Below are 25,560 nucleotides of genomic sequence, written 5' to 3'. Positions count from 1 at the left end.
AACACTCCTATTCTGATGCACTCAAAGGGAAAGTAGTCACACGACAGACTGTGAAGGGTGGGGGACCGTGATATACATCAAGTTAAGATTCACTGTAGTTTGGGTTTCGACTATCAGATCTGTATGAACCGGCCAAACATTCTAACCATTTTCGCGTCTATTCCAAGCCTGGCTTTGGTGTCATCGGCTGATATTGAGAGAGTTTCCTTCCCAGTTAGAGAGGATATGAGTACTAGTATTATGTGTCTATCCTCTCCGCTGGTAAGAGAACTCATTTTCACCCAAAAAGAACTGGCTGGACTTTGTTTTGAAATCTCTCAGATACATGAATCAAATAAGGGGAATCCACAAGAATGGCATGAGCCAATCCATTGCTAGCCTTCCTAAGGTTGCCGCTATCTCTGATAAGTTTGCCCAGAGTGAAGTGCTGAGCGATATGGTTTGGGCATCCATTATCTCCTCTCCATGGCAAAAACTGGTCCCATGAAAAGAATTCCTCTCTGTGTGACCATTGGAAGAGTATAACGATATGTTTGAAATCTTGGAATACTGGTGGCAATGTTCATCTTTTTGCTAATTCCGTGTGTATGAAAATGTTGAGAATGGCTAATTGCATTTGTCTGCAAGAGACATGGTTAACCTCAGCTCCCACTCTGGACGGATATAGCATTTTTATTCAATCTACTAGAGATGGGACGGGGATAGACCATCGGGGGGCCTCTTGACTGCTGTAGATTTCTCTCTTGGCCTTAGTGGGGTGGTAATTGCGGACTTGCCCTTTGGCGTATTGGGGGCTGACTGTAGGTCGATGGATGGTTCGATCAATCTACTATTGCTCACTATTTACTGGCACAAGGGTATTGAATTGGTTGATCCATTTGTAGACGGGCTCTGCCGGGTGGTGGATTAGTGGATGGAAACTTACCCAGAGGGCAGGGTGCAGTTATGGGAGATCGGTGGGGGTAATTCAGAGAAGCAAGTGGCTGGACAGAAGTGGAGAACAGGTTTGGGTGGTAGGGGGCTGTTCCCAGTGGTGGGGAAAAGCATCAAATCAGGGAACTTCAGTAAATGGCATATATTTCACAGAGGGGACAGCTCCTCTCTAATTGATTATATTTTTGTAGACACTTCCCTTATGAACTCTTGTCTGACATTTGAAATATTTAAAAACCATTGGAGTGACCGCTGCATTCTTATGGCACAATTTAATTGGGTTCTTAATATTAGGAAATGTGGGCAAAAATTACAGTTGATTGCCAAGGTAGGGCGTAATGCTGTTAAATGGACTGGACCAGACATTTGTGCCTTGAATTCCTAAATATATAATGCATTGAACTGCTCGATTTATTATTGGAAACTCCAAAATTTTAATGCATTCGAGTTCCAATTGTTTGTGGGTCAAATGACTGACAAAATGGCCCTGAGAATTAGAGCAACTGGCTCCGGCCAAGTTAGGCATGCCCACTGTTACAATACCGATGTAGCATCTGCAAAAAAGATGTTATGAAGAAAAGTGAAGCGGATTCAGAGCACTAATCAGGACGAGGTAGTTCATAGAAAGCTAATTGGGAAATTCAAGCAATCATATAAGAACTATTGTAAGTCTATTAAATCTGTAATATTTCAGAAAGACTCAGAAAAGATGCTTGGAACCCTAATTGCGGCAGATACCAGTGCATTTTGGTACTTGGTAAATGGGCAGGATCCAAACTATACAACAGTCGAACTCAATTTCTGAACAAGAATGGATTGAGTTCTTGGAGAGTAGATTTGGGAAATCCTCCGTGGATCCTCCACTGGTTTTGGACCTGACTAGAGAGGACAGGTGGAATCCACAAGTTGAAGTAGAAACCATCTTAAAACTGATCTCCAGATGTAAGAGATCATGGGCTCCGGGCCCAAACGGCCTTGCAAATTAAACCTTTAAGGACAATCCTAATTTGTGGGCCCAGTTGCTTTGCCTGGTGTTCAGTGACCTATTGTCCTCAGGGGTGACCCCTAAATCTTGGAACACAGCTCATGTTGTCCCACTCTTCAAGTGTGGCAGCAGGACTGATCCGGCAAATTATCGTCCAATTTCATTAATCGATGCAGACTGTAAGATCTTTTCCTCTTTCCTGTTGTCACACTTGGAAGAGTGGGCTCACAGGTGCCACCCGCTGGATCAATTCCAGACGGGTTTTAGAAGGGGTCACTCCACTAATGTTAACGGGCTTGCCCTGTAGTGTGTACAAGAGGTGGCATGGTCGACAGCAGTTGGCTGTACGTATATGGCTTCAATCGACTTGACGGCCGCGTTTGACTGGGTCGACTAGGGCAGGTTGTGGCTAAAGTTGGCCAGTTGGGGCCTACCTGCAGGGCTCTTCAGATTAATTAGTGGGGTCTATGAAAACTGTGGGGTCTGGGTTCGCTTGAATCAAGGAGTGGATCTTTCAAGGAGAATTAGATTTTTTCATGGGGTCAGACAGGGTTGCACATTGGCACCCTGGCTGTTCAACCAATATTTCTCAGATGTAGCCATTTCACTCAGCAAAGGATGACTCCTGGCCCCTAAGATTGGCAAGGACAAAATTATTTGGCTAGCATTCGCTGATGATCTATTCAACGGTCTGAGTAATTTTGAAGCATATGCTAAAACCAATGGGTTAACAATTAATCTCTCTAAAACTCGAATTTGAGGGGATTGGGTCCTCCGACGTATTCCATATCTATGACAGGTAATGTCCACAGCTGTGCTGCTTGGGAAAATCTTTGGTGTCTGCGTCCTGCGTCGATGACGTCGATGTGCCATCCTCGAGGACCTCCTCCGACGGCCGACGTCACCCGATGTGATAAGTAGGACGCACAACGCCCATAGCCTCAGTTCTGTTTTTTCTGCGAACGTGAATCTCGGTACGCCTCGACTCGTTGGAGTTTGCTGTTTTCTATTCTCGGTTTGTTGAACCTGTTCGGTTTGTTGTGAAGACCTGTTCGTGGCGATGTCTTTCTCATCTTCGACCCCGCGTCCGGGCTTCAAGAACTGCGGGTACTGTGGGTCCAAGATGTCGGTCACGGATTCGCACGACGCCTGCCTCTGGTGCCTCGGGGAGGCCCACGATACGGACGACTGTGTCGACTGCCAGTCGCTCACTGCAAAGGCCTTGCGGGAACGCAAGAAGAAGCTGTCGGTAGGCAGGGTGTCTAAGCCCCGGAAGTCGAGGTCTGCGGGGCTTTCGAACGATGACTCGAGGGGTGACTCTCCGCGTCATCGTCGGAAGTCCGGTGGGTCTCCTTCCAGGAGTCGGTCTCGCCACTCCTCCGCCTCTTCTGGGCATTCCAGGAAGCGCCGGCATAGGTCGCCTTCCCCGTCCTCTTCCGAGGACTCCGCCCGTCGGCGGGTCGCTTATCCCTCCATGCAAGCGACACCGGAGGAATGGGCTTCCTTTGGGAAGCAGATGCTAGCAATTCTGGAACCGAAGGGCACCGGTCCGTCCGCGCCTCCGAGTGGGGTCAGTCGGCACCGGTCGAGAGACACCGCCCGTACGCCTTCGGGCTCGGGTGGTCGGCACGGCTCGCGGGAGAGGTCCCGCTCGGACAAGAGTAGACGTTCTCACCATGCCCGTTCCAGGTCCCGGTCCTCGACGCGCTCGAGACTGCGTGATCCTGTGCCGTCTTTGAAGAAGACATCGACGATTTCTCTTGAGGCTCCGCCTCCGAGGGGGTTGACGCCGTCGGCGACCAGGTTGTCGAGAGACACGCTCGGAGCTCCGGCTTCGAGGACTGTGTCGACGCCGCAGATGCTGGAGGCGTTGCAGCTGACATCGACGCCGATTCGCTCGACGTCGACGCCTTTTCTGTCGACGCCGGCGCAGACTCGTTCGGCGCCCTCGACGCCTTTTCTGTCGACGCCGGCGCCTACTCGTTCGGCGCCCTCAACGCCTTTCGAGGCGGTGGTGTCGGAGGGTCACCGTGGCACGGGGTTTGCCCCTAGAAAGGCTATGGCTAAGGTCCGGCACTGCTTTGGTCCGCAGAGGTCTTCCTCTCCCTGCCTGGAGTACATTTCAGGGGGTGATGAAGGCTCTGATGGCGGCCTGGTTCCGGTTATGATTCCAGAGGACCTTATCTCAGGCCATAGCCAGTTTGATGACCTGAGGCAGTCGCTGCAGGATGCCAGTGGTCTGGACACCTCTCCGGAGGTGGAGTTTTGTCGTCCGGAGCCTGGCACTCATGCCGATTCGTCATATCGGCGCCTTATGTCTCGGGTTACCGAGTACTTGGGTGGGTCAGCTCCCCTGGGGGAGTTCGTTCAGGATGATCTCACGGACATCCTTGATCTCGGTCCACCCACTGACCCGGTCTTGCCTTTTCATATGGCTCTGCAGAGAAGGGTGGCGGTGTCGGCAGTGGGCAAGTCTTTGTCGCGAAAATACCGTCCAGCCAGTAGCGACCCCTGCTACTTGTCTAGGCATCCCACCCCGGAGAGCTTGGTGGTGCAGGCGGCTACGGCCCCGGCAAAGCAGGCGTTGTATCCTACCATCCCTCCGGATAGGGACGACAAACGTTTTGACGGCTGGGCGAAGAAAGTGTTTTCTTCGGGGGATATGGCGCTTCAGGCGGCCAACTCCATATGTGCCTTGTCTCGTTTCACACACACTCTGTGGTACTGTGTTGCATTAGCGGCTGATCATATTCCCGAAGGGGACGAACGGGATGGTTTCCTTGCTATGGTTCAGGATGGCAAGGATGCTATGTGTGAGGCGGTTCAGTCGGGTTTCGACTTGGCGGATTGTGTCAGCCAGTCCATGGCGGCGAGCACCGTAATGCGCAGGTTTGCGAGGTTGCGGTAGTCTGGGTTCGCTCCTGATGTGCAGTCCCGGCTCCTCAACATGCCTTTTGACGGTGAACACCTTTTTGGCAGCAAGGCTGACGAGTCTTGAGAGGTTGTAGACCTCCAAAGCTGCAGCGAAATCGTTGGGCGCTGCAGTTCGCCAACCTCGGCCTTTTCCTCCTAGGGGACAGCAATGGAGGGGAGGTTCCTTTCGCTATTACTTGTCCTTCAGTAAAGCGATAGGAGCTAGCAGTCAAAGGGGCCATCGTAAGAGTGCCAGAGGTGGAAACAAAGGTACTCCAGGTGCCAAGGCCGCTCGGGCAGTTGCCTCTTTGCCTTCAGGCAACGCCGCAGCCGCTACCACTCAGTCATGAGGCCAGGTCCCATGGTTCGCCAGTTGGGGGAAGGCTGGCGCAGCATCTTGTAGAGTGGCAAGCCATTACTTCGGATGTGTGGGTTCTGGAGATCATAATCCACGGCTACGGTCTTCCTTTTCGGCAGAGGCCTCACGACAATCCACCGGGGAACCTCTCTTTGAAGAGTCCGGATCCGCTCCTTGCGCAGGAAATTCAAGCCCTGCTGGAGAAAGGCGCCATAGAACTGGTAGCGGAGAGGAACAAGGGATGGTATTCCCCTTACTTTTTGATTTCAAAGAAAGACGGGGGATTGAGACCCATCATGGACTTGCGCGGTTTGAACAAACTCCTCAGGAAGGACAAGTTCAAGATGGTGACTCTTTCTCAAGTCCTCCAGGCCCTTCAACTTCAGGACTGGTTGGTGTCTCTCGACCTCAAGGATGCTTACTTCCATGTGCCGATCCATCCCAAGCACAAGAAGTACCTGAGGTTCGCGGTTGGCGACTCGCACTTTCAGTTTCGGGTCCTGCTGTTCGGATTGACCTCCGCCCCGAGGGTTTTCACCAAGCTCATGGTGGTGGTGGCAGCGCATCTCAGGAAAGGGGGGATTCACATCTACCACTACCTGGACGATTGGTTGATCAGGGGGAGCTCTCCCGAGCAAGTCCTGGATCATCTGTCCGTCACCTGCCACTCCCTTCACTGGCTGGGCTTCTCCCTCAATTTAAAGAAGTCCCATTTGACACCAACGCAGCGGCTCCAGTACATTGGAGCAGTGCTAGACACGTCCCTGGGGCAGTGTTTTCCTCCTCAGGTGAGGGCTCTTCACATTCAGCACATGGTGCACAAGTTTCAGTTTGCCCAGAATCTCCCAGTGTCCGAGTTCTTGAGACTGCTCGGCCTCATGGCATCCTGCATTCTTCTGGTGCCAGAGGCTCGTCTGCGGATGAGATCTTTGCAGTGGGCACTCAAGCTCCAGTGGTCTCAGTCCTCCAGCAGGCTGTTGGACCCAGTTCAGGTGCCGCCCTCGGTAGCCCACGACCTTCTGTGGTGGGCCATCAAGGACAATCTGATGAAGGGGGCCCCATTTTGGCTGCCCTGGCCGGAGGTGACGATCGTGACGGAGGCATCCCTCACGGGATGGGGAGCTCATGCCAACGAGTTGACAGTCAGCGGTCATTGGTCTCCGTCGGAGTCCAGACTCCATATCAATCTGTTGGAGCTGAGGGCCGTCAGGCTAGCCCTGAAGGCTTTTCTGCCGACTGTGCGCGGAAAGAGTGTCCTGATTCTGACGGACAACACGGTGGCCATGCACTACCTCAACAAAAAGGGGGGGGGGCAGGGTCACTTCCGCTGTGCAGGGAGGCGATGCAGCTCGAGTTCTGGGCCATCCAGCAGGAAATTTCGATCTCGGCGGTTCATCTGGCTGGAGACGACAACGAGACGGCGGACGCTCTAAGCAGGCAGAGCACGTTCTCCAGCATGGGGTCTGGCATGGATTCACATGCTCATGAATATTCCCCGTCGTCAGGCTGGGAATCCTCGGTAAAGAAAAAACCAGTATCAGTTTCGTTTCTGATCTGTCTTTCGTAGTAATAACCAATCACTGGTCTCTGCGTCATACTGACCACAGCCAATGACTGCCTCCTAAGCACCGCCTCTGGCAGCCATCTTCAGATTTTTACCGCACGTTCATGTGTTGGGATCCTCGTGCTATTGCTCTCGAGCGTTAGTGCTATTTTTCGCGCTTTTTCACAAAAAACTTCAATTCTTTCGGTCAAAAGAGCCTCAAGCTCCACCGATCCTACATCCGATCAACGGGGACCCGTGTCGGATTCGTCTGTGCCCCTCAAGGGTGAAGATTTCGTCGAGCTACACTTCGGAGGACTCCAGAAGCTTCTCAGGCCCGGTCTCAGAGATGGCCCAGGAGAAGGGAAGCTCGACGCCCGGAAAGCTGTTCAGGGTCTGCCCTGGATGCCAGCTGCAGAACGTCTTTAAGGAAGACGAACACTCTTTCTGCCTTTACTGCCTTCATGAGGACAAAACGCACGTGGAGAAGGACTGTGCGTTTTGCGGCAACATGTCGGAACGGACCATGAAGGACCGTCATCAACGTCTCGCCAACTGGCTGGAGGGTAAGAGCCCGTCTGGCGAGAAGAAGAAGAAATCCGAGCGGTCTTCTAAGACCTTTGAGGGCGCCCCGGCGACGGGGGCCCAACATAAGGCCAAGCACCGCGAGTCCGCTGGCACCGGGAGCGCCGAACGGTCGGGCTCTACGGGCGCCAGGCAGGGCGCACCCTCCCCGGCACCATCAACCACGAGCCAACGCTCTGGGTCGGGTAAGAGGAAGGCCGAGCACCCGGCGAAGCTCCTGGAGAGGCCCCGGTCGAGCTCTAAGGCAGAGGAGGAGCGTGGCAGTGCCCCCTCCCTCAAGGATAAGGCGGTGAGCGCACCTAAGGTGGTGAAGGCCTTGATCCATCCGACCAAGCCCTCTATCGAAACGGTCGCGGCGGCCCTGGCTCAGCCTGTGGAGGCTGCGCCAGTGGTGGCGACCTCAGGGCCCAGAATCTCCCTGCCTCCTCGGAGGGAGTCTTCTTTTGTGCCCATCGATAGGACCCCCGTGAAACCCTCCGTGGGGAAGAAGAAGGGGGGGGCAGGGCGTCGTCGTAGATTCGGCCTCAACCTCAGAAGAGGAGCTGATCGAGGTCTTAAGCCACGGCCTAGGCGTGGAACAAGGCCAGCCCGTCGGAATGGACCCCGACGCGGGTGACGACGACGACATCGTCGAGGATACCGACGGGGCCCCTGCTCGCCCGTCGGATTCCCCTCTGCCAGCGCCGCGAGACAACTCGGCGGCCATTTTGTTGGCCATACAGTCCTTATGCACCGAGATAAGGACGAGGCTACCGTTACCGACGGAGGAACCTCTCCCGTCGGGGGATCCAGAACCGGGACCTTCTGGTGTTCCCCCTACCAAGAAAAGAAGGATCCATCCTCCACCTCCTTTTCAACCGTCGCGCCCCGTCCAGCCCTCCTCCCCGTCCACCCGAGGGGATGATACGGGGACTGACACGGCAGCGACGGGTACGGACGACGAGGCATACGACGAGGATTTTCCGTCGTCGCCCCCCACCAGGGCTTCTCCGCCCGACGAGATCGGATCTTTCCACTCCATGATCTCCAGGGCTTCCGAGCTTTTCCAACTCTGCCCTGAGGAGAAGAAAAAGGAAGGCTCCCTTTATCAGCGGCGCGAGGCCAAGAGGAAGACGGTCCTCGCAGTGCCTCTGTTGGACGACATTTGGGATGAGGGCCTTTCCCTCCTCAAGAACCCTTCCACTACGCCAGCTAGAAGAGACCGGTACGAGAAAAAGTACCGGGTCCCGGACACGGCCCCCCTATGCCTCCGGGCGCAGCCTACCCCGGACTCCGTCGTCTCCGCGGCAGCCAGGAAGAAAGCGGGGGGGGGTGCGGCCTCCACATCGACTTCCCCGCCGGACGGCGAGGGAAAGAAATTGGATGCTATGGGACGTAGAGTCATCTCGTCGGCAGCGACGACGATTAAAGCGGCCAACGCCTTGGCTATCGTGGCCCGCTACGACAGGGAGCTCTGGTACAAGATAGCTCCCCTGCTGGATTTTCTGCCGGACGACAAGAGGGCGGAGGCCCTTGAGATCCTCCAGGAAGGTGAAGTGGCTTCGGACCACGCCATCACCGTGGCGACGGACATCGCCGACACTGGGTTCCGCCAGCTGGGCAACGGCGTTTGCCTTCGACGTCGTGGATGGCTCAAAGCTACGGACTTTCGGCAGGACGTCCAGACCAGAGTCCTGGACATGCCCTTCGACGGGAACAACCTGTTTGGGAAGACAGTGGACGATTCCCTTCAGGCCATCAAGGCGGATACTGAGACGGCCCGGGCCCTTGGAGTCCTGCAGCAACGACGGACGCCCTTTCGGAGCGGCGGAGGCAAGGGCGCCTCCAAAGGTTCCGGCGGCGGTTTCGCTTCCTACCGTCAAGCGGCCCGCTCGTCGTCGCAAGAGGCCTACAGAGGACGAGGCAAGTCTAGCGGACCCTGCCGTCGTCGCCAAGGAGGTCAAGGCGGCAAGGCCGCGTCCAAGCAGGATTGAACCGGCCGTGGGGTCGGGCCCCCACCGAAGCACCCCGGTGGGAGGCCGGCTGGCGGGCTTCGTCAGCGTGTGGGAGTCCATCTCCACCGACCGTTGGGTGCTGGACGCCCTGGCCCGGGGCCACGCGCTCGAGTTTCAAAGAAGGTGCCCGCGCGTCCCCCCCTTGGCCAGGAAAGAACTTCACGTCCCTCAACTTCTCCTGGAGGTAAAGGCGATGCTCAGAAAGGGCGCCATCGAACTCGTCCCAAAGAGGCTTCGGGGCTCCGGAGTCTACTCGCGATACTTCCTCGTGAAGAAGAAGACGGGAGGATGGCGCCCCATCCTGGACCTGCGACGGCTGAACAAGTTCATCAAGGCGCAGAAGTTCCGGATGGTCACCCTCCAGCACGTCCTGGGTCAACTGGAGGAAGGAGACTTCCTATCGTCGTTGGATTTGGAGGATGCCTACTTCCACATTCCCATCCTAAAGGGGCACCGAAAATTCCTCAGGTTCGTGGTCCAAGGGCGTCATTACCAGTTCAAAGCCCTTCCCTTCGGACTACGGTCGGCACCCAGGGTATTCACCAAGTGCCTCGCACCGGTGGCGGCGCAGCTGCGCCGCGAGGGGATTCACGTCTACCCCTACCTGGACGACTGGCTCATCCGCGCCAAGACGAAGGAGCTCGCCGTGGTCCACACGGCAAGGACCGTCCAACTCCTCACGGACCTGGGATTCTCCGTGAACTACGCCAAATCCCACCTGGTGCCCGCGCAAGTCGCACTGTTTCTGGGAGCGAGGCTCGACACAGTGTCCCTTCTGGCCTCCCCGTCGGAGGAGAGGACCAGGACCATCTTGGGCAAGGTGCAACGGATGTTGGTGGCCGACGCGGCCAAAGTGAGATCCATCAAGTCCCTCCTCGGGATGATGTCTTCCTGCATCTACCTCATTCCCATGTGCAGGCTCCGGATGCGCCCGTTGCAAGAATTCCTGGATGCGCGCTGGATCCAGACGACGGGCAGCTTCGAGGAAAGGATCAAGCTCGACGAGAGTTTCCGACGAGCGATACGGTGGTGGGGCACCCGCGCGCATCTGACGGCGGGCATGGACTTCCAGACCCCAGCCCACCAGGAGACTGTGACCACGGATGCCTCCCTGGAAGGGTGGGGAGCGCACACCGAAAATCCGCACGCGAGGGGACTCTGGCTCCCGACGGAGAAGTCCCTGCATATCAACGTCCTGGAGCTCCGTGCAGTGTTTTGGGCCCTCAGGTCCTTCCTTCCGTCCCTCAAGGGCAAGGTGGTGAGGATCTTCACCGACAACACCACCACCATGTTTTACATCAGGAAACAGGGCGGAACCAGGTCCCCAGCGCTGTCCAAGGAGGCGCAGGACCTGTGGCATTGGGCCGTCGCCCAAGGGATTTTTCTGGTGCCGTTTCATCTGGCAGGGATAAAAAACACCATCGCCGACTCACTCAGCAGGGAGCTGCGCTCGTGCCACGAGTGGGAACTACGGCAGGATCTGGTGGATCGCCTCTTCCGACGGTGGGGCACACCCCAGATCGACCTGTTCGCGACGGCGACGAACACCAAGTGCCGGAGGTTCGCCAGCAGGTTTCCCCAGACGAGGAGCATGGGCGATGCTTTCTCGTTCCCCTGGGAGGGCCTGTTCCTCTACGCGTTCCCTCCCTTGCCTCTGCTAATCCGGCTCGTCAACCAGCTCAAGAGGTCACGGTGCAGGATGATCCTCGTCGCACCTGCGTGGCCGAGGCAGATATGGTTCCCGGACCTTCTGGACTTGTCAGCGTCCCCGCCGATCAAGCTGCCGGCGGACGCGGATCTACTCTCCAGGGAAGGAGGCGCCATCCTCCACCACGACCCGAAGTCGCTGAACTTGCAGGCCTGGCTCCTGCAGCGCTAGAGTTTGGAGGATACGACATACCGGCCGATTGCAGAGAGGTTCTTGCAAAGGCCAGGGCGTCCTCGACTCTTAAATGCTACGGACACAAATGGAAGAGGTTCTCTGTCTGGTGCCACGCACAGAAGATTAACCCTCTACGGATTACGGCTCCCCAAGTACTGCCGTACCTGCTGACGCTGGCCAAAGCTGGTTTGGCACACGCGTCCATCAAGATTCATCTTGCTGCGATCTCCCGATACACCAGAACCACGGGGCGGACGTCCTTGTGGTCTCATCGTCTGGTGAAAGAGTTCATGAAGGGACTGTTCAGATCGTTCCCGCCGGTGAAGGCTCCGGCCCCGGCGTGGGAGCTCAACGTGGTGCTGACCAAGCTCATGGGACCTCCGTTCGAGCCTCTGCACTCGGCCCCGTTGAAGTTTCTATCGTGGAAAACAGCTTTTCTTGTGGCCATCACCTCCGCACGACGAGTGGGAGAGATCCAGGCCCTTTCCTGCAAGGCCCCGTACTTGACTTTCCACGACACGAGGGTAGTGCTCAGGACGCACCCCTCCTTCATGCCCAAGGTACCGTCGGACTTCCATCTCAACGAACCCTTGGTGTTACCTGTTTCTTCCCGTCGCCTTCGTCGCCGGCTGAGAGGACTTTGCACTCGCTGGATGTAGCTAGAGCGCTGAAGTTCTACGTGGACCGCACGAAGGGGTTTCGGAAGACGTCACAACTCTTTGTGAACTTTGGACCTGTCAATCAGGGGAAGGCTCTCTCGAAGGCTTCCATCTCCAGATGGCTCTCCGGCTGTATCATGTACTGTCACCGGTTGGCAAACCGACCGCTGCCTGGCCGTCCGAGAGCCCATTCCACCAGAGCGATCGCAGCTACCACGGCGTTCCTATCTGGTGTGCCCCTGCTGGACATATGCAGGGCTGCTACGTGGAGGTCGACGCACACCTTCACGAAATTCTACTGCGTCGACCGGGATTCCAGGGAGGAGTCCAGGGTCGGCCAAGCAGTGCTGCGCAACCTGTTCGCCTGAGGTGAGCCTGGTGAGGAGGTAAGATGCTTAATGTTGAGTTGATGTGATGCTTAATGTTGAGCCTTTGCCACCTCCCGTGGTTGTGTATGTGTGTACTGCTATTTATTCTTTATTCATGAGCATGTGAATCCATGCCAGACCCCATGCTGGAGAAGGAACAAGTTACTTACCTGTAACTGTTGTTCTCCAGCATGGGTCTGGCATGGATTCACATGCGAACCCTCCCGCCTACCCCTCTGCGGCTCTTCACTTGGTCATACTGCCACTTCACGTGCTTCCAAATCTGAAGATGGCTGCCAGAGGCGGTGCTTAGGTAGAGGGCAGTCATTGGCTGTGGTCAGTATGACGCAGAGACCAGTGATTGGTTATTACTACGAAAGACAGATCAGAAACGAAACTGATACTGGTTTTTTCTTTACCGAGGATTCCCAGCCTGACGACGGGGAATATTCATGAGCATGTGAATCCATGCCAGACCCATGCTGGAGAACAACAGTTACAGGTAAGTAACTTGTTCCATCTCTCACGAGTGGGAGCTGGCTCAGGAGATTCTCCTGGCGATCTTCGCCCTTTGGGGGACCCCTCAAGTGGATCTCTTCGCCTCCAGTGTCAACTGGAAGTGCGAAAGGTTTTGCTTGTGGGAATTTCCTCCAAAAGGAGCCTTAGGAGACGCGTTTGTGGTGGAGTGGTCGTTCCCACTGCTTTCCTCCAGTCCCTGTCACCCCGCAAGTGCTGCAGAGGTTACGGAGGTTCGGTTCCTGGATGATCCTCATTGCTCCGGCATGGGCCCGGAGGACGTGGTACCCGGACCTTCTTGACTTGTCCATCTGCCCTCCACGTCATCTTCCCTACCGAGATGATCAGCTCTCACGCGAGGTGGGTCAGGTTCTCCATCCAGAGGTCAGATCCCTCAATCTTCACGCTTGGCTTCTGAAAGATTGAGGTATAAGGATTGGGACCTCCCTGAAGACGTGATGGAGGTGTTGCTCTCGGCCAGGAGGCCGTCAACTAAGTCTCTGTACCGTTGCCGTTGGAGAAAGTTCTGCGACTGGTGCAGAGTTCAGAATGTGGATCCTTTTGAATGTGACATTCCCATGGTTCTGTCTTTTTTGCTTTCTTTGCCCACAGGGGCTTGCAACTGGGGACCATTAAAGGTTACCTGGCGGCGCTGTCCATTAAGCGCTCGTCTGCAGAGTGTTCCTATTTTAAAATTCCTTTAATTTCGCAGTTTTTGAAAGGGCTCACTAATGTGTTCCCTCCTTCACCGTTTCTGGTGCCAGGTTGGAATTTGAACCTTGTTCTTAAGTTTCTTATGGGTGCTCCGTTTGAGCCTTTACATTCTTGCCCTTTGAGGCTGTTAACTCTGAAAAATGTGTTTTTAGTTGCGGTTACTTCCGCTTGCAGAGTGAGTGAGTTACAGGCACTTTCAGTTAAGCCACCCTTCACTGTGTTTCACAAGGACAGGGTTGTCCTTAGAGTTCGTCCTTCTTTTCTTCCGACGGTGGTTTCGGAATTTCATTTGAGCCAGAAGGTTGTTCTTCCGGCGTTCTATCCTCCTCCACATCCTGGTAAGGAAGAGGAGAGGCTCCATAGGCTTGATCCTAGGAGAGCGTTGAGCTTTTATATCTCGCGCATGTCCCGGGTCAGAGTGGACGATCAACTTTTCATTGGTTGCGCTGGAAAGCGTTTGGGACAAGCTGTGACGAAACAGACTTTGTCTCGTTGGATTATTTTAGCTATCTCCGAGTGTTACCGCTTGGCGGGTAAGGACCCTCCGGCTGGCTTGCGGGCCCATTCTACCAGAGGAGTGGCTGCGTCTACTGCCCTGCAGAGGGGAGTTCCTATTCGTCACATCTGTGATGCAGCCACCTGGGCTTCAGTACATACTTTTGTACGTCACTATTCCCTTGATTCCATCAGAGGGCAAGATCTGGCCTTTGGCAAGGCAGTTCTCTATTCCGCAGTTTGATTGGGCATGCTAAATTTGTATTCTAAATTCTTTCCCACCTCCTTGCTTGGTACTGCTTTAGGAGTCTGTCATAGATATGGAATACGTCGGAGGACCCAATCCCCTCGAAGAACAAGTTACTTTCTTACCTGGTAACGTTCTTTCGATGGGATGGTCCGACGACTTATTCCATATCGCTCCCTCCCTGCCTTCCCCGCTGCAGAATTTCTTTTGCGATTGCAGCTTGCGTTCCGCAAGGCCTTCTGTGTCTGACTGGCAGAAAACTGGTGGCACACGTTCTGGGAAAAAACTATAACTGAGGCTATGGGCGGCGTGCGTCCTACTTATCACATCGGGTGCCGTCGGAGGAGGTCCTCGAGGACGGCGCATCGACGTCATCGACGCAGGACGCAGACACCAAAGATTTTACGAAGCAGCACAGCTGTGGACATTACCTGTCATAGATATGGAATACGTTGTCAGACCATCCCATCGAAAGAACATTACCAGGTAAGAAAGTAACTTGTTCTTCTATCTTTTAGAAAAGCAAGGGTTAAGTATTTAGTATTTATTAATTAATATTGCGCACCTAACCCGGGGGTAGCCAGGTGCAGAGGCATCAAGAGGATTGCAAAGCTTAGTTACATACAAAGGAATGAGGTCCAGCTGTGGTTACAGTGCTGGGAACGTCAAAAAGAAACACATCACTCCGAAGAGGCATAAGTTACAGAAATCTACAATATAAGCAATACTAAATGCACGATGCCGGTTGTCTCATGAAGGGTATCTACGCCGAACAGTAGACAACCTAAGTGTACATATTTACAATCGTTGTGGTGTGGAGCATCAGGGCAGCAAGAGGTCATTATATATCGTGCGCCTTGAGCCAATGGATGGTCTTGGCTCTAAATTGGCGGTAGGGGAGGTCCTCCCTGCAAGGAGGTGGAAGGGAGTTCCAGAATTGTGCTGCTTTTACAGGAAAGCTGTTCCCTCCCGACATTGTACGTTTAAACCTGGGCACCAGGAGGAGATTGGAATTGGCCGTTCTAGAGGGGCGAGAAGAAGTTGGTTTGGTGAATCTAGTGATGAGGTATTGAGGCGCTGCTTGGTGGAGGCATTTATGAGTCAGAGAAACCGATTTGAGGAATATTTTGTCTTTAGTAGATAAGATTTCGGGTTACATTGGTAAGTTGGGTGAGACTCCTTTTGAAATTGGTTGAGACAGTGCGATATCTGGGTTTCAATTTCTCTGCCTATCCTGGCTCTAAGGCATTAATCGAACCTATCTTGCACAAGGGAAAATTGCTAGAAGCGCAGGTGGTCAGGATTGATTGAACGTTTGGTAAATTTTCTTTGAAACCCACCCTCATATTCTGAGAGGAAAATCATACCTAAATGAATCTATGGCCTGGAATTGTTTCCCGAGAGAGTGAGTGATACACTGAATCGCACAGAGGGTCGTATCTGGAGAAGACTGTTGGGTATGCCGAATGAGATCCCGATCTCTGCAATCAGGCTTGAATTGGGTATTGTATCAATGTGGGCACGGGTACAGTGGGCTTGTATATCTCAGTACTCAAGTGCCAAACACATTGTATCATCAATTGGATAGAAACCTGGATTTCTCGCACACACTGATCTCTCTAAGGGATCGATCAGAGGCCATACTGGAGAAGATTGGGATGTCAACTGAGACTTTGATCTGTAACCCTGTGTTTGTAAAGCGTGCACTATTCAACTTCGATTGGTGTGAAACTGTAGACACAGTTCACTCTTATCCTTCGCTATTGCATTTGAATCACGAACATAGAGCCCGTGGTTCCCCCACAAAGGTCATTTTACAATTTCCGGACAGACTATATCGAGGTATTGTCCTTAGGGCTAGATGGAATGTCCTTCCCACTAGAGACATCCTGGTCAGAAGAGGGCTGATCTCGACAGACCTTGCTAGATGCAGGTTCTGCCTGGCAAATGAGGAGTCTTTAAAACATCAGGTTATGGAGTGTGTGACACTACATCCACTTAGGGCTAAATATCTAGAACCTCTAAATGCCAACTCCATTACATATGAAGAGGAGTGGGCATGGAAAAGATGCCTGAACATTCAAACCATTCATGAAGGCTTGGCTCTATCCGGATTTATTAAACGCTTAAACGCTTTGAAAATTAACTTGGTCCCCAAATTGACCTATATTGCAATGATGATCCCAATCCCAGTCAGCCCATCACCCTCTTCAATGAAAAGTCTTGACAAAGCAATGGCTACGTTTATTTGGATGGGGAAGAAAGCACAAATCCGCCTCCCAGTATTACAGGCAGGAAAGACAAACGGCGGGCTCGTGGCGCCATCCCTGAGAGCCTACCTTCAAGTGGCCCAGGTCTGCTGGATGAAGCGCTGGCTAGACACATCTGACAAATCAATCTGAGAGCAATGGAAATTGCTCTTCTGAAAACGCTAACTCCAATCGAAATCATGGCCATAGCCCCTAAGAAACTGCCAGCAAGCATCAAAAAACACCCGATTACAGGGCCAACGATCTCCCAGTGCCATAAACTGATGGCCACACAGGGGGTGCCAACCCAGAACGCGCCACTGTGGTCCAGCCTATGGGCTATACTATCGTATGGAGTAGCACAGAAAGTGCACCGCAAACAGGAGCAGGAGTTGGCAGATATTCGATTGATGGACATATGCGAAGAAACGTCCCTCCTACAATTACAGGCTGCACACACTAACTTGGGACTCGAAAAGGGAGATTGGCTGACATACCACACGAAACAAGCCGCGATACATGCCCACACGACACTGATCTCCCGTCTCCTACCCCTGGCCCCATGTGTGAGGGAGATGGAGCAACACTTAGAATCTTTCCCAAATCTTAGGACCTTCTATGAAATGGCGATCCCCAACAACCTAAACAGGAAAAATACACTAGCAAAGGCATGGTCCGAGGACCTAGGGACCCAGAACGGCTTGCCAGACATCCTCCAATTCTACACAGCTATACCGCTAGTTTCATTAAATCTCAAAAATAGAGGGATCCAATATTAAATCTTGCAACAACTATACCATACCCCTGCCAAACTCCATAAAATGGAGATATCCCAATCCAACAAATGCTGGAGGGGCTGCAGTGCTCTGAGTACAATGGGTCATATATTGTGGCAATGCCCAGATATCATGTCCTACTGGAAGGGAGTGCACGAGCAAATCACAAACATTGATTGGCAGATGTCACTTTCTCTTCCGAGGTTATGCTACTGGGGGCAGACTCAGATGAATGGCACGCATAATCCGGCTAGAGCGTCCAAATTCAGAGAAATAATTGACCCATACATTTAGAGGACTGGGGGAGAGGGAGGAGAAGAAGCGTACCAATTGGGATTGTTCCACCATCAATCATGGAGGCAAGCAGCGATTGACAAGCGAGACGCTGACCATACCACGCTTTATGGCATAGTGACTTGTTTCATCTAGGAGCATGCACACAGTTTTTAGGGAAGAGGGAGTTGCATCAGAGTAAGGGGGGGACAGGTTACAGGGACGGGTGAACCTGATTCTCAAAATGTACTTTAACGCACTGCCCCTTTGATCAGAGGGAGCTAACTCGACATATGTACGTTTTCAATCACCCGTGTTGTTTTAATAAAAAGATGTTTTAAAAAAAACTCTTCAGTGGTCAGTTTGGGAGGAGGTGGGGGGGGAAATTGGCCTGCCTTGTTTGCAACAATACTAATGAGCGGCGCAGTTGGGAGTCACAAACAATTGGCTACATGGGGACCTGAGGTTACCTCACTTTGAGTTAAAACAGGGCTGGATAGGGGACGGGGGACCCCGGTGCAGGTTTTATATGCATGTGGGGGGAGGGAGAGGGGCGCTCCCACTTATGTTGCAGTGCATTCAACAGGTATGGGATGAGGCATACGCGCATATTGGTTAGAGGGGGAGGCTGACGCTAAGTCAACCCCTATGGGGTAATGCACATCTCCCTGAGCTCCTCAAGATGGGTCACATCAGACATTGGGAGAGGTGCAGAATTTTGAACCTGGCAGTTGATATACAGGGGGACAGTCTCTTTCCCTTTGAGTCTTTGCGGGAAAGGTTTCCCCTGGACGTTGTTGAACGCTTCAGGTATATTGTGCTGTTGCATGCGGTTAGATCCCAATTCCCTGTTCGGAGTGAGATACCGCAGTGCTGCCCGTTGGAGGCAAAACTACTTGCAGCACGAATTGAGTCAAAGGTCACGTCGATGTTGTATCAAGTAATATCGACTTATGGAGCTCAGATGGGAAAGAGATGTAGGCCCCATAAAACCCGAAGAAAGTGCTGATGTTTCAGCTGGAAATTGGTACGTCTGCAAGGCTGCGCCTTTTACAGTATATGATTTTACATCGTGTCTACTATTCCCGTACCAAGCTGTGTGGATGGGCTGACGATGATTCCTGCCTACGGTGTGGGAGGCCCGGGAGTCCGTTTTATTATACCTTATGGGAATGTCGTCTGGCTCAGCTACTGTGGGGGGAAATGTATCCACAGGTTGTCTAATGTACTGAGTGTGGAGGTCTCCTGGGACCCAAAATGTGTACTACTCGGGATATGGGTGGAGGTGGGGTTTACTAAATATGAGAAGATATTCCTGGTGGTTGCCTTGGGACTGATTAAGAGACTTATCGCCTTGCTGTGGGGATCCCCGGACTGCCGCGGATGGCTTGCTGGTTTGCCGAAATGGACATGTGTATGGCCTTGGAAAGACGGTGTACATTACCAGGAGGTGTCCTGCAAAGTTTATGAAGGCCTAGGGCAAATGCGAGTAGGTGGGTGGTGGATAGGGGATGTTCATGGGATGGGTTGTGATGTCGTACACTGCTGTGACTGTGGCACTTGCCGGACTTCTGCGGTATGCCCTGCAGTTCTACATTATTCAGTGTTGGTTTGTCTGTGCTGCCATGTCAAGCAATAATGGTTATGGTTACTGTGATCTTTTTCTTTTTTTCTTGCAAATGTTTTTTTTAAAGAAATACAGGAATACCCTCCACTGGTACACATAAGAGCTTAGCAGTGCCCCAACATAAATCAGCTGAGCAAAGTAAGTGAAGCAGAAAGGCTTTACTTTCCTCCATATTCATGTCCGCGTGCAATTCCATTGCTACAATTAGAAAGTTGCAAAAAGAAAAAATCTTTCATAACAAGGGTCCTTCTGCCCGCTTGATGAGATGTAGGAAACTATCTGGATTACTTGTCAGGTCACATCTCTGCTACTCTTATAATTGTATATGTTGGCCTTCCCAAAAAAGCAGAAATCTAAATGGTATACAGGACGATAATCTCTAATTTGGCTATAAGTGAAAGGATACGATAGGAACCTCTATACCATCTGTAATGATTTGCTGAGGCAGACAGTGGCCTTGGCTTGTTTTAACAGCCAACCCCCAATACACCCCAGACAAATACTTTGGCATCCTTACAATCAGCCAGGCAAGTCCAGATGGAACACATACATATGATTGGATGGTTGTGGTTTGCTTTGAGATCATAAAAAAGTCTGGTGAATGCACACTAACACTGGAAACTTCATCATCAAGCCTCCTCTACCCTCGCTGAACTCAATCTGCTTCATAACGTTCAACCTCACAGCGCTTCAAGGCCATATCAGTGGCAATAGGCGCTATTCAAGTACCAAATAACACAACATAACGGATTTCGGATGCATACAACCAAACTAAAAGCAGACCAGAAAAGGCTAAATGAAAACGGATTCTCTAGCAAAGGGTTTAGGAGGCGCTGTTTAGTCCGTTTTCACTTTGAGGCCACAGGGGTCATGTTGAGAGTGCAAATAAAAGTGGGTACAATAGGCTGAACCAGAGCCCGAGGGTGCATAAGATCAGTGTTTGGGAACAGGGAAAACCCAAGATTGCTAGCAACATTGGTTGGGTTTAAATTGACAATCTGCAGTCCTGGTGTGTGATTAAGATATTAAGGGTATACACGATATCATAAGAAACATACATACAGGTTGAAGATACTTCAGTGACTTCATGTTGATGTTCTTACTATGGGGGCTTTGTTTAGCTTCCTTGTCGCTGGTGTGATTCATGTTTTTTACCAGCCCAGAGATGTATCACTGTAAGAGGGAAAAAATAGCTACCGTTGATTTGGGAGATAATCCTTGTTATTACAATATGAATCAGCTTATTGTTCTATCTCTGTTCTCTCCTCTGGTGGTATACTAGGATTAAGGCTTTTTACTCTCCCTTCTCCCTTATTGATGCTAGTAACTCGCCAACAGCTAGGTCATTTCTTTACTCTGTGGGAGTACACGTGCTGCCATGCTTGCTCTCTTGGTTTTGGCCTTCACTTGACATTATTGCTTCTCCTTCTGTTGCAGATCACCCGGGCACAGTATCAAAATGGATTGATGGCTTCACGTCTGGACAGTAGTCCACAGTCTCCAGACTGTGGCCCCGTAAAAATAGACACCAGCCTTTGTGAAAAGAATGACACTCCGGATGACGAGACCACCAGCCTCCTCAATGACACGAACTGTGTGCACAAGCAGCCTCAGCCACTCAGTCTGCACGAGAACTCCGTCTGACATGCATGAAGGCTCGGCTGCACTGTCTGCCAGGAAGAACACAGGAGTATGTGGGCTGCACTGTCTGCTGTAGAGGATTCTGGAGGTGGTGGTGGCAGCTGCTGCACTGTCTACAGGGAGGAAGTTGGAGAAGGTGGGCTGCATTTTCTGCCATGGAGTACACTAGAGGGGGCCAGCAGCACTGTTTGCAGGGAGGGCAAAAGTGTGGGCAGCCTTTCCTTTTTGGGAAGCAGATGGTGTGGGCTATACTGTCTGCATGGAATGACATTGTATACAGCAGGTGCTGAACTGCCAATGAGGGATGAGACTTGTATGAACTGCAGTCTGCCAGGGAAGACACTGGTGGGGGTCTGCATTGCACAGTCTACTGCGACTGTCACAGAAATTGGCATGCTACATCATATGCTGTATAGGGCACCTTTGGAAAGGGGTCAGATAGTGTATCTGGATGGACACCAGATTGGGCGCTCAATCTGCCCAGGAGGTGTCCAAGGTGCAGGTAGACCTTACCATCTGTCTTGGAAGAAATATGAAGGTGTTGGCTGCAATGATGGAAAGAAACTTTAGATGGGTCTGCTTCTCTGATTGATGAAGAAGATACGGGAGATGTGGACTGCAGCCTGGGAAGGCCCGCTCCTCACAGGCTGCTCACTCTTCTCTGTAACTGCTAAACACATGGAAAGAAAGCCACTGCCAAGCACCATTCTCACTTGGACAAATGGAAGCAAAGGGAAAATCTGACTTAATCCTTCAGAATGGCCTAACCAACAGGATTCTAGCATCCCGAGACCCCCACCAGAATCCTTACCATCCTCATTTTTATATTTGTGAAATAATTTATGTTTTTGGGGTGTTTTCATCAGACAGACAGTTAAGTGTTAGCTGCTGCTAAAACTTTTTTTTTATTTTAATGGGAGTGGATGGGGTTATTTTTTCCAATTTTAATGAAGTGAATCAACAACCAAAGTGAGCCACACTGTGGCTCCGTGCGTTGGATGAAGTATTGGCAGGAAAGGGCATTACTGGCTGTTCCTTAAATAATGGTTCGGTTTTATCAACAAATCTGTCTGCCATTTGCAGTTAAGGTCGCCATCACGAAACTGTAACACACATACTGTTGTAAAGTGGTTGGGCTCACACGTAGACACAAAGGAGCTCGGCATGCACTCATTGAACCAGCCACTGGCTTATGCAGGCAGAAACTGTGGCTGCACGCTAACTGGCAATAATAGCAGCCATATATTGGCAAGCAGTAATGAATACCCTACAGCACACTGGCAGGTGTTAAGAGCTGCTACACATGCAGGCATGAATAGCTCCTGCACACTGACAGTCATTAACAGCGGAAGCGTAGGCAGCCAGGAACTACGTCTAAACATTCAGGCACTGACCGCTGCTGCACATGGATGCAGAAGTTATGGGTACAACACAGGCAGTCGTGACGAAACATGTAGACGTCTCCATCCAAATGTTATATCCTTGTATGGGCGTGTTTTCGGAACTCGGCACTGTACTCTGCTACAAGCTGTGGGAACTCCATGACCTCGCATTGATTCAGTGGAAGCAGAGGAGCTAGCAAGAGACTGGGAACTTGGATAGAGGTGCTTGGGTCTGGGTGAGGCTGTTGAATCTGTCGCATCTTCTCCAGCAATTAGTTCCATATAGTTCCTGGACTGAGTAGCTTCCATGGTCCATGTGTAATCTTACAAAGAAACGATCAACCTATTGCGCGAGTGCTGGGTTCTGACTTTCTGTTGTTGCTCCCTCTTCTGCCTGCTTATTGGTGTTGACATTCATCCATTCCGATTTGTGCCCGATTTTCTGGGAATGTGCTGGCAAGCTGAAGGCTTTACCATCATCAGTAGATTGACATTGCTATATATCCCATATTACCATTACAAATGATCCCTTCCCAATTCATCACCTCTCCTGATTGCTCATAGCTTTCCTTTTGGCAATGCCCAAATATTGCTGTATATAAAAAAATATATATAAGCATGGAGAGTTAGGGTATTCAGTGCCTAGGTGGTTTATTTGTCACATGCATGAACCTTAGGTTGCTTATTCACTTTATCACGCACCTCTAAGAATTGCTCCATGTTCCCCATTGGCATGTCAAGTTTTGTTTTTATGGTTATCAGTGATACTTCAAAGAATAATGACTGCAACTACACTGCAATGCAGGAGTGGAAAGCTGATGTGCACTAGACGCAGCTGGGGAACTTATGTACCTGGTCCCCAGACGCCAACTGCCTCCAACTCTAGTTTCTGTGTGGACAATTCGCAAAATTATGTAGGGACAATCATGTATTGTGGGCACTTCAGGGTGAGTGACAAATCTGACTCTCAGGGGAAAAAGCTGTTCCTTGGCTGTGTTGACCCTTAGCAATCGCCTGAACGATATATCTTGAGGTACCAGGAGTGGTTGCATCTTACTGCAGGACGGTACTCTGGAGAAAGAAGCAAGCTACTTATATTTATTTTGAGTATGATTCGATTTGTATATTTTTGAGATTGTGTTTGTTTTTTGTCATTTTGTTTCTGTTATTTGTGTATTTGTCCTAACCTTTCGCCAGCGGCGGAGGGAAGAGTTCCCTATTCCTATCATTTGCTTTAAGGCACATCCTGTGTCAGTGGAAGACGCTTCTCACGGAATGGTTCCTCTGGTCTCCCCTTTGATACGCATATCCTGACGTTTGGTGTGTTCCTGGTCGGCTCACTGGGAAGTGTACCTCTGCACACAGGAAAGAAAATGTCAAAATTATATGAATATATATAAATTATAAATAATGTAAATACGAAAGACCTACAAATGTTTAATAAAGAAACAAAAAAACAACGGAGTTAAGGAAGTAAATTTAGTTCTGAAAATGTTTTTTCTTTTAAATGAATGTCGAAGAGTAGGCAGATCTTCTCAAGGGAATAAGGAAACTATTTGAACAAGGAACAACAAATCATAAGGGTGATTAGACGGAACCCTTTAGTTTGCTGCCCCTTTCCTTTCTACTAATATCTCTACCTTCCAGGCCCTTCATCGCACACAGAGAGCTTGTGAAATCAGCTTCCAACGGTAACGAGGAAGTAGGAGGGTACTCCTACCAGTTGCTAAGGACTTTTCAGAAAATATAATGTTAAAGGTGAGTCACTTCTTTTGGAATGGTGTGTAGCGGTGTGTGTGGGTGCTGCACTCTCAAGCCATCCCCTGAGGTTTCATGTGCCTACATCCACAAGATGGGGGTGCAGTGCAACCCTGAGCTTCCTAGTAAGAAAAGGTTGAAGGATGTATATACACTTACCCCGCTGATGTTGTTTAACAAAGCTCTTGGCCCAGTAGTCTGGAATAGTTTTGTAGTGTATATTCGTGCATCCACTAGACGGAGATGTAAAGAAACATTATGCTAACAGCATGGCATGATTTGGAATTGTGTTTACATGTATCAATGTAGGGGATATGGTGAGGCCATTATCCCAGAGCTGGGAATATATAGGGATTTCATTTAATTTGTTTTTTTTAATGTATTAAATGTTGCTGTTGTGACAAATTATTTTGCCTTCCAACAATATTAACATAGAAAAAAGCTTAGCTCATCAAATTGTATATATTTGCTGAAAAAGGATAAAAAGTTAATTTATTTTTTTAAGATAATCGCATCCTGAGATAGCAGAGCTTTAGCTCAGACATAGTTACTCATTGTGAAATGTGACTAAATGATATGCATCCAAGTACTACAAATCTACTAAAATAAAGTATATTTAATGGATTGGATTTCACAAAGGCTATCTGTTTTACATTGTTTGTGCTCCAAATATAGCCAAGTCAGTTATAAACAGGCAAAGGCTTAGCTAATGCAGAGTTTGCGCTCCTTCACCCTTCTTGCGTCCATCAACTGGGATTCCCTCTCACTAATATTATGGCATTACAGGCCCTCAAGACTGCGCTAAATAAATCACCTCCCGTCCAAGCAATGGTGCACCAGCAGCTTGTGGTGGCATCATCTATTCCTCTATAATGCCCTGCTTCACCCTCCATGACACATACATTTAAGTAATGTATGGTATTATTTGTCAGTCCATGGTGTATCATAGAGGAAGAACCGGTATATCATTTTTGTTTTTCATTCTTCTTGGAGATATCCAAGGACACTGGGAAACACCACCAGGCGTGTGAGTAGCTTTTAAGTGATTGGGTCTTTATTTGAAATTCGCAGTAACTGGCGGTGGTAATAAGAGTGAAAAGCGATTTTTGAATGTGCAAAATGATAAGAAAACTAAAACCACTCAAGGGATAGGTCACCCAGTCAGTTCTCCCTTTCCTTTCCTTAATAGGCGGTTTACTGACTTAGCTGTGCCCTTTTTAAGATGCAAATAAGTCTTTGTTTAGGATGGAACATTATCAAGTGTCTTTTCCATGATTCCCCTCCTGGATGATTCGTATCTCAGTCGTCAAGTTCTTGTAGAGCCTGTCGGGACTCTTTGTAAATGTTCCCTCTGGCATACGGTTCCTGATTTCCCTCTAGGGTCTTTTCTGGTTGCCCGTTGTGGTAAGGAGGGATGATACAAAAATGCGAGCCAAATCCACAAGTTTCTTCTTTCCTTTACAGAATAATATCTCAAATACAAATAGTCACTGCCCGGGGCTGTCAGTCATAGAGAATGATTGGCCTCTTCTTGTATGCTGTTTGGGTGGGATTTGCCAAGGTTTCTTAGGCACTCTTTCTGGAGCTTGAGACTTCTCGTAAATAGGTTGGGGTTCTGGCTTACCTCCATGTCTCAGAGACATTAACTTGCTACCCAAGCCC

The 25,560-nt window shown here is 50.7% G+C and overlaps 1 protein-coding gene across 3 annotated transcripts in view; it reads left to right on the top strand.

Annotated features, from left to right (window-relative positions):
• Window positions 1–24,522, top strand: part of CNNM4 (cyclin and CBS domain divalent metal cation transport mediator 4) — a 938,359-nt gene extending 913,837 nt beyond the window's left edge. For all 3 annotated transcript variants that reach the window (XM_069619069.1, XM_069619070.1, XM_069619071.1), the window contains one exon: window positions 20,555–24,522. In XM_069619069.1, coding sequence (XP_069475170.1) covers window positions 20,555–20,761 — 207 coding nt within the window. In that variant the 3' untranslated portion in view covers window positions 20,762–24,522. The remainder of the gene's footprint in view (window positions 1–20,554) is intronic.
• Window positions 24,523–25,560: the final 1,038 nt, after the last annotated feature.

This window comes from Ambystoma mexicanum, chromosome 10 (genome assembly GCF_040938575.1).
Source record: "Ambystoma mexicanum isolate Mex_15411 chromosome 10, UKY_AmexF1_1, whole genome shotgun sequence".
In the NCBI taxonomy this organism is placed as follows: Eukaryota; Metazoa; Chordata; class Amphibia; order Caudata; family Ambystomatidae; genus Ambystoma; species Ambystoma mexicanum.
Note: the sequence above shows the minus strand (reverse complement) of the source record. Positions and strands in the feature narration are given on the sequence as shown.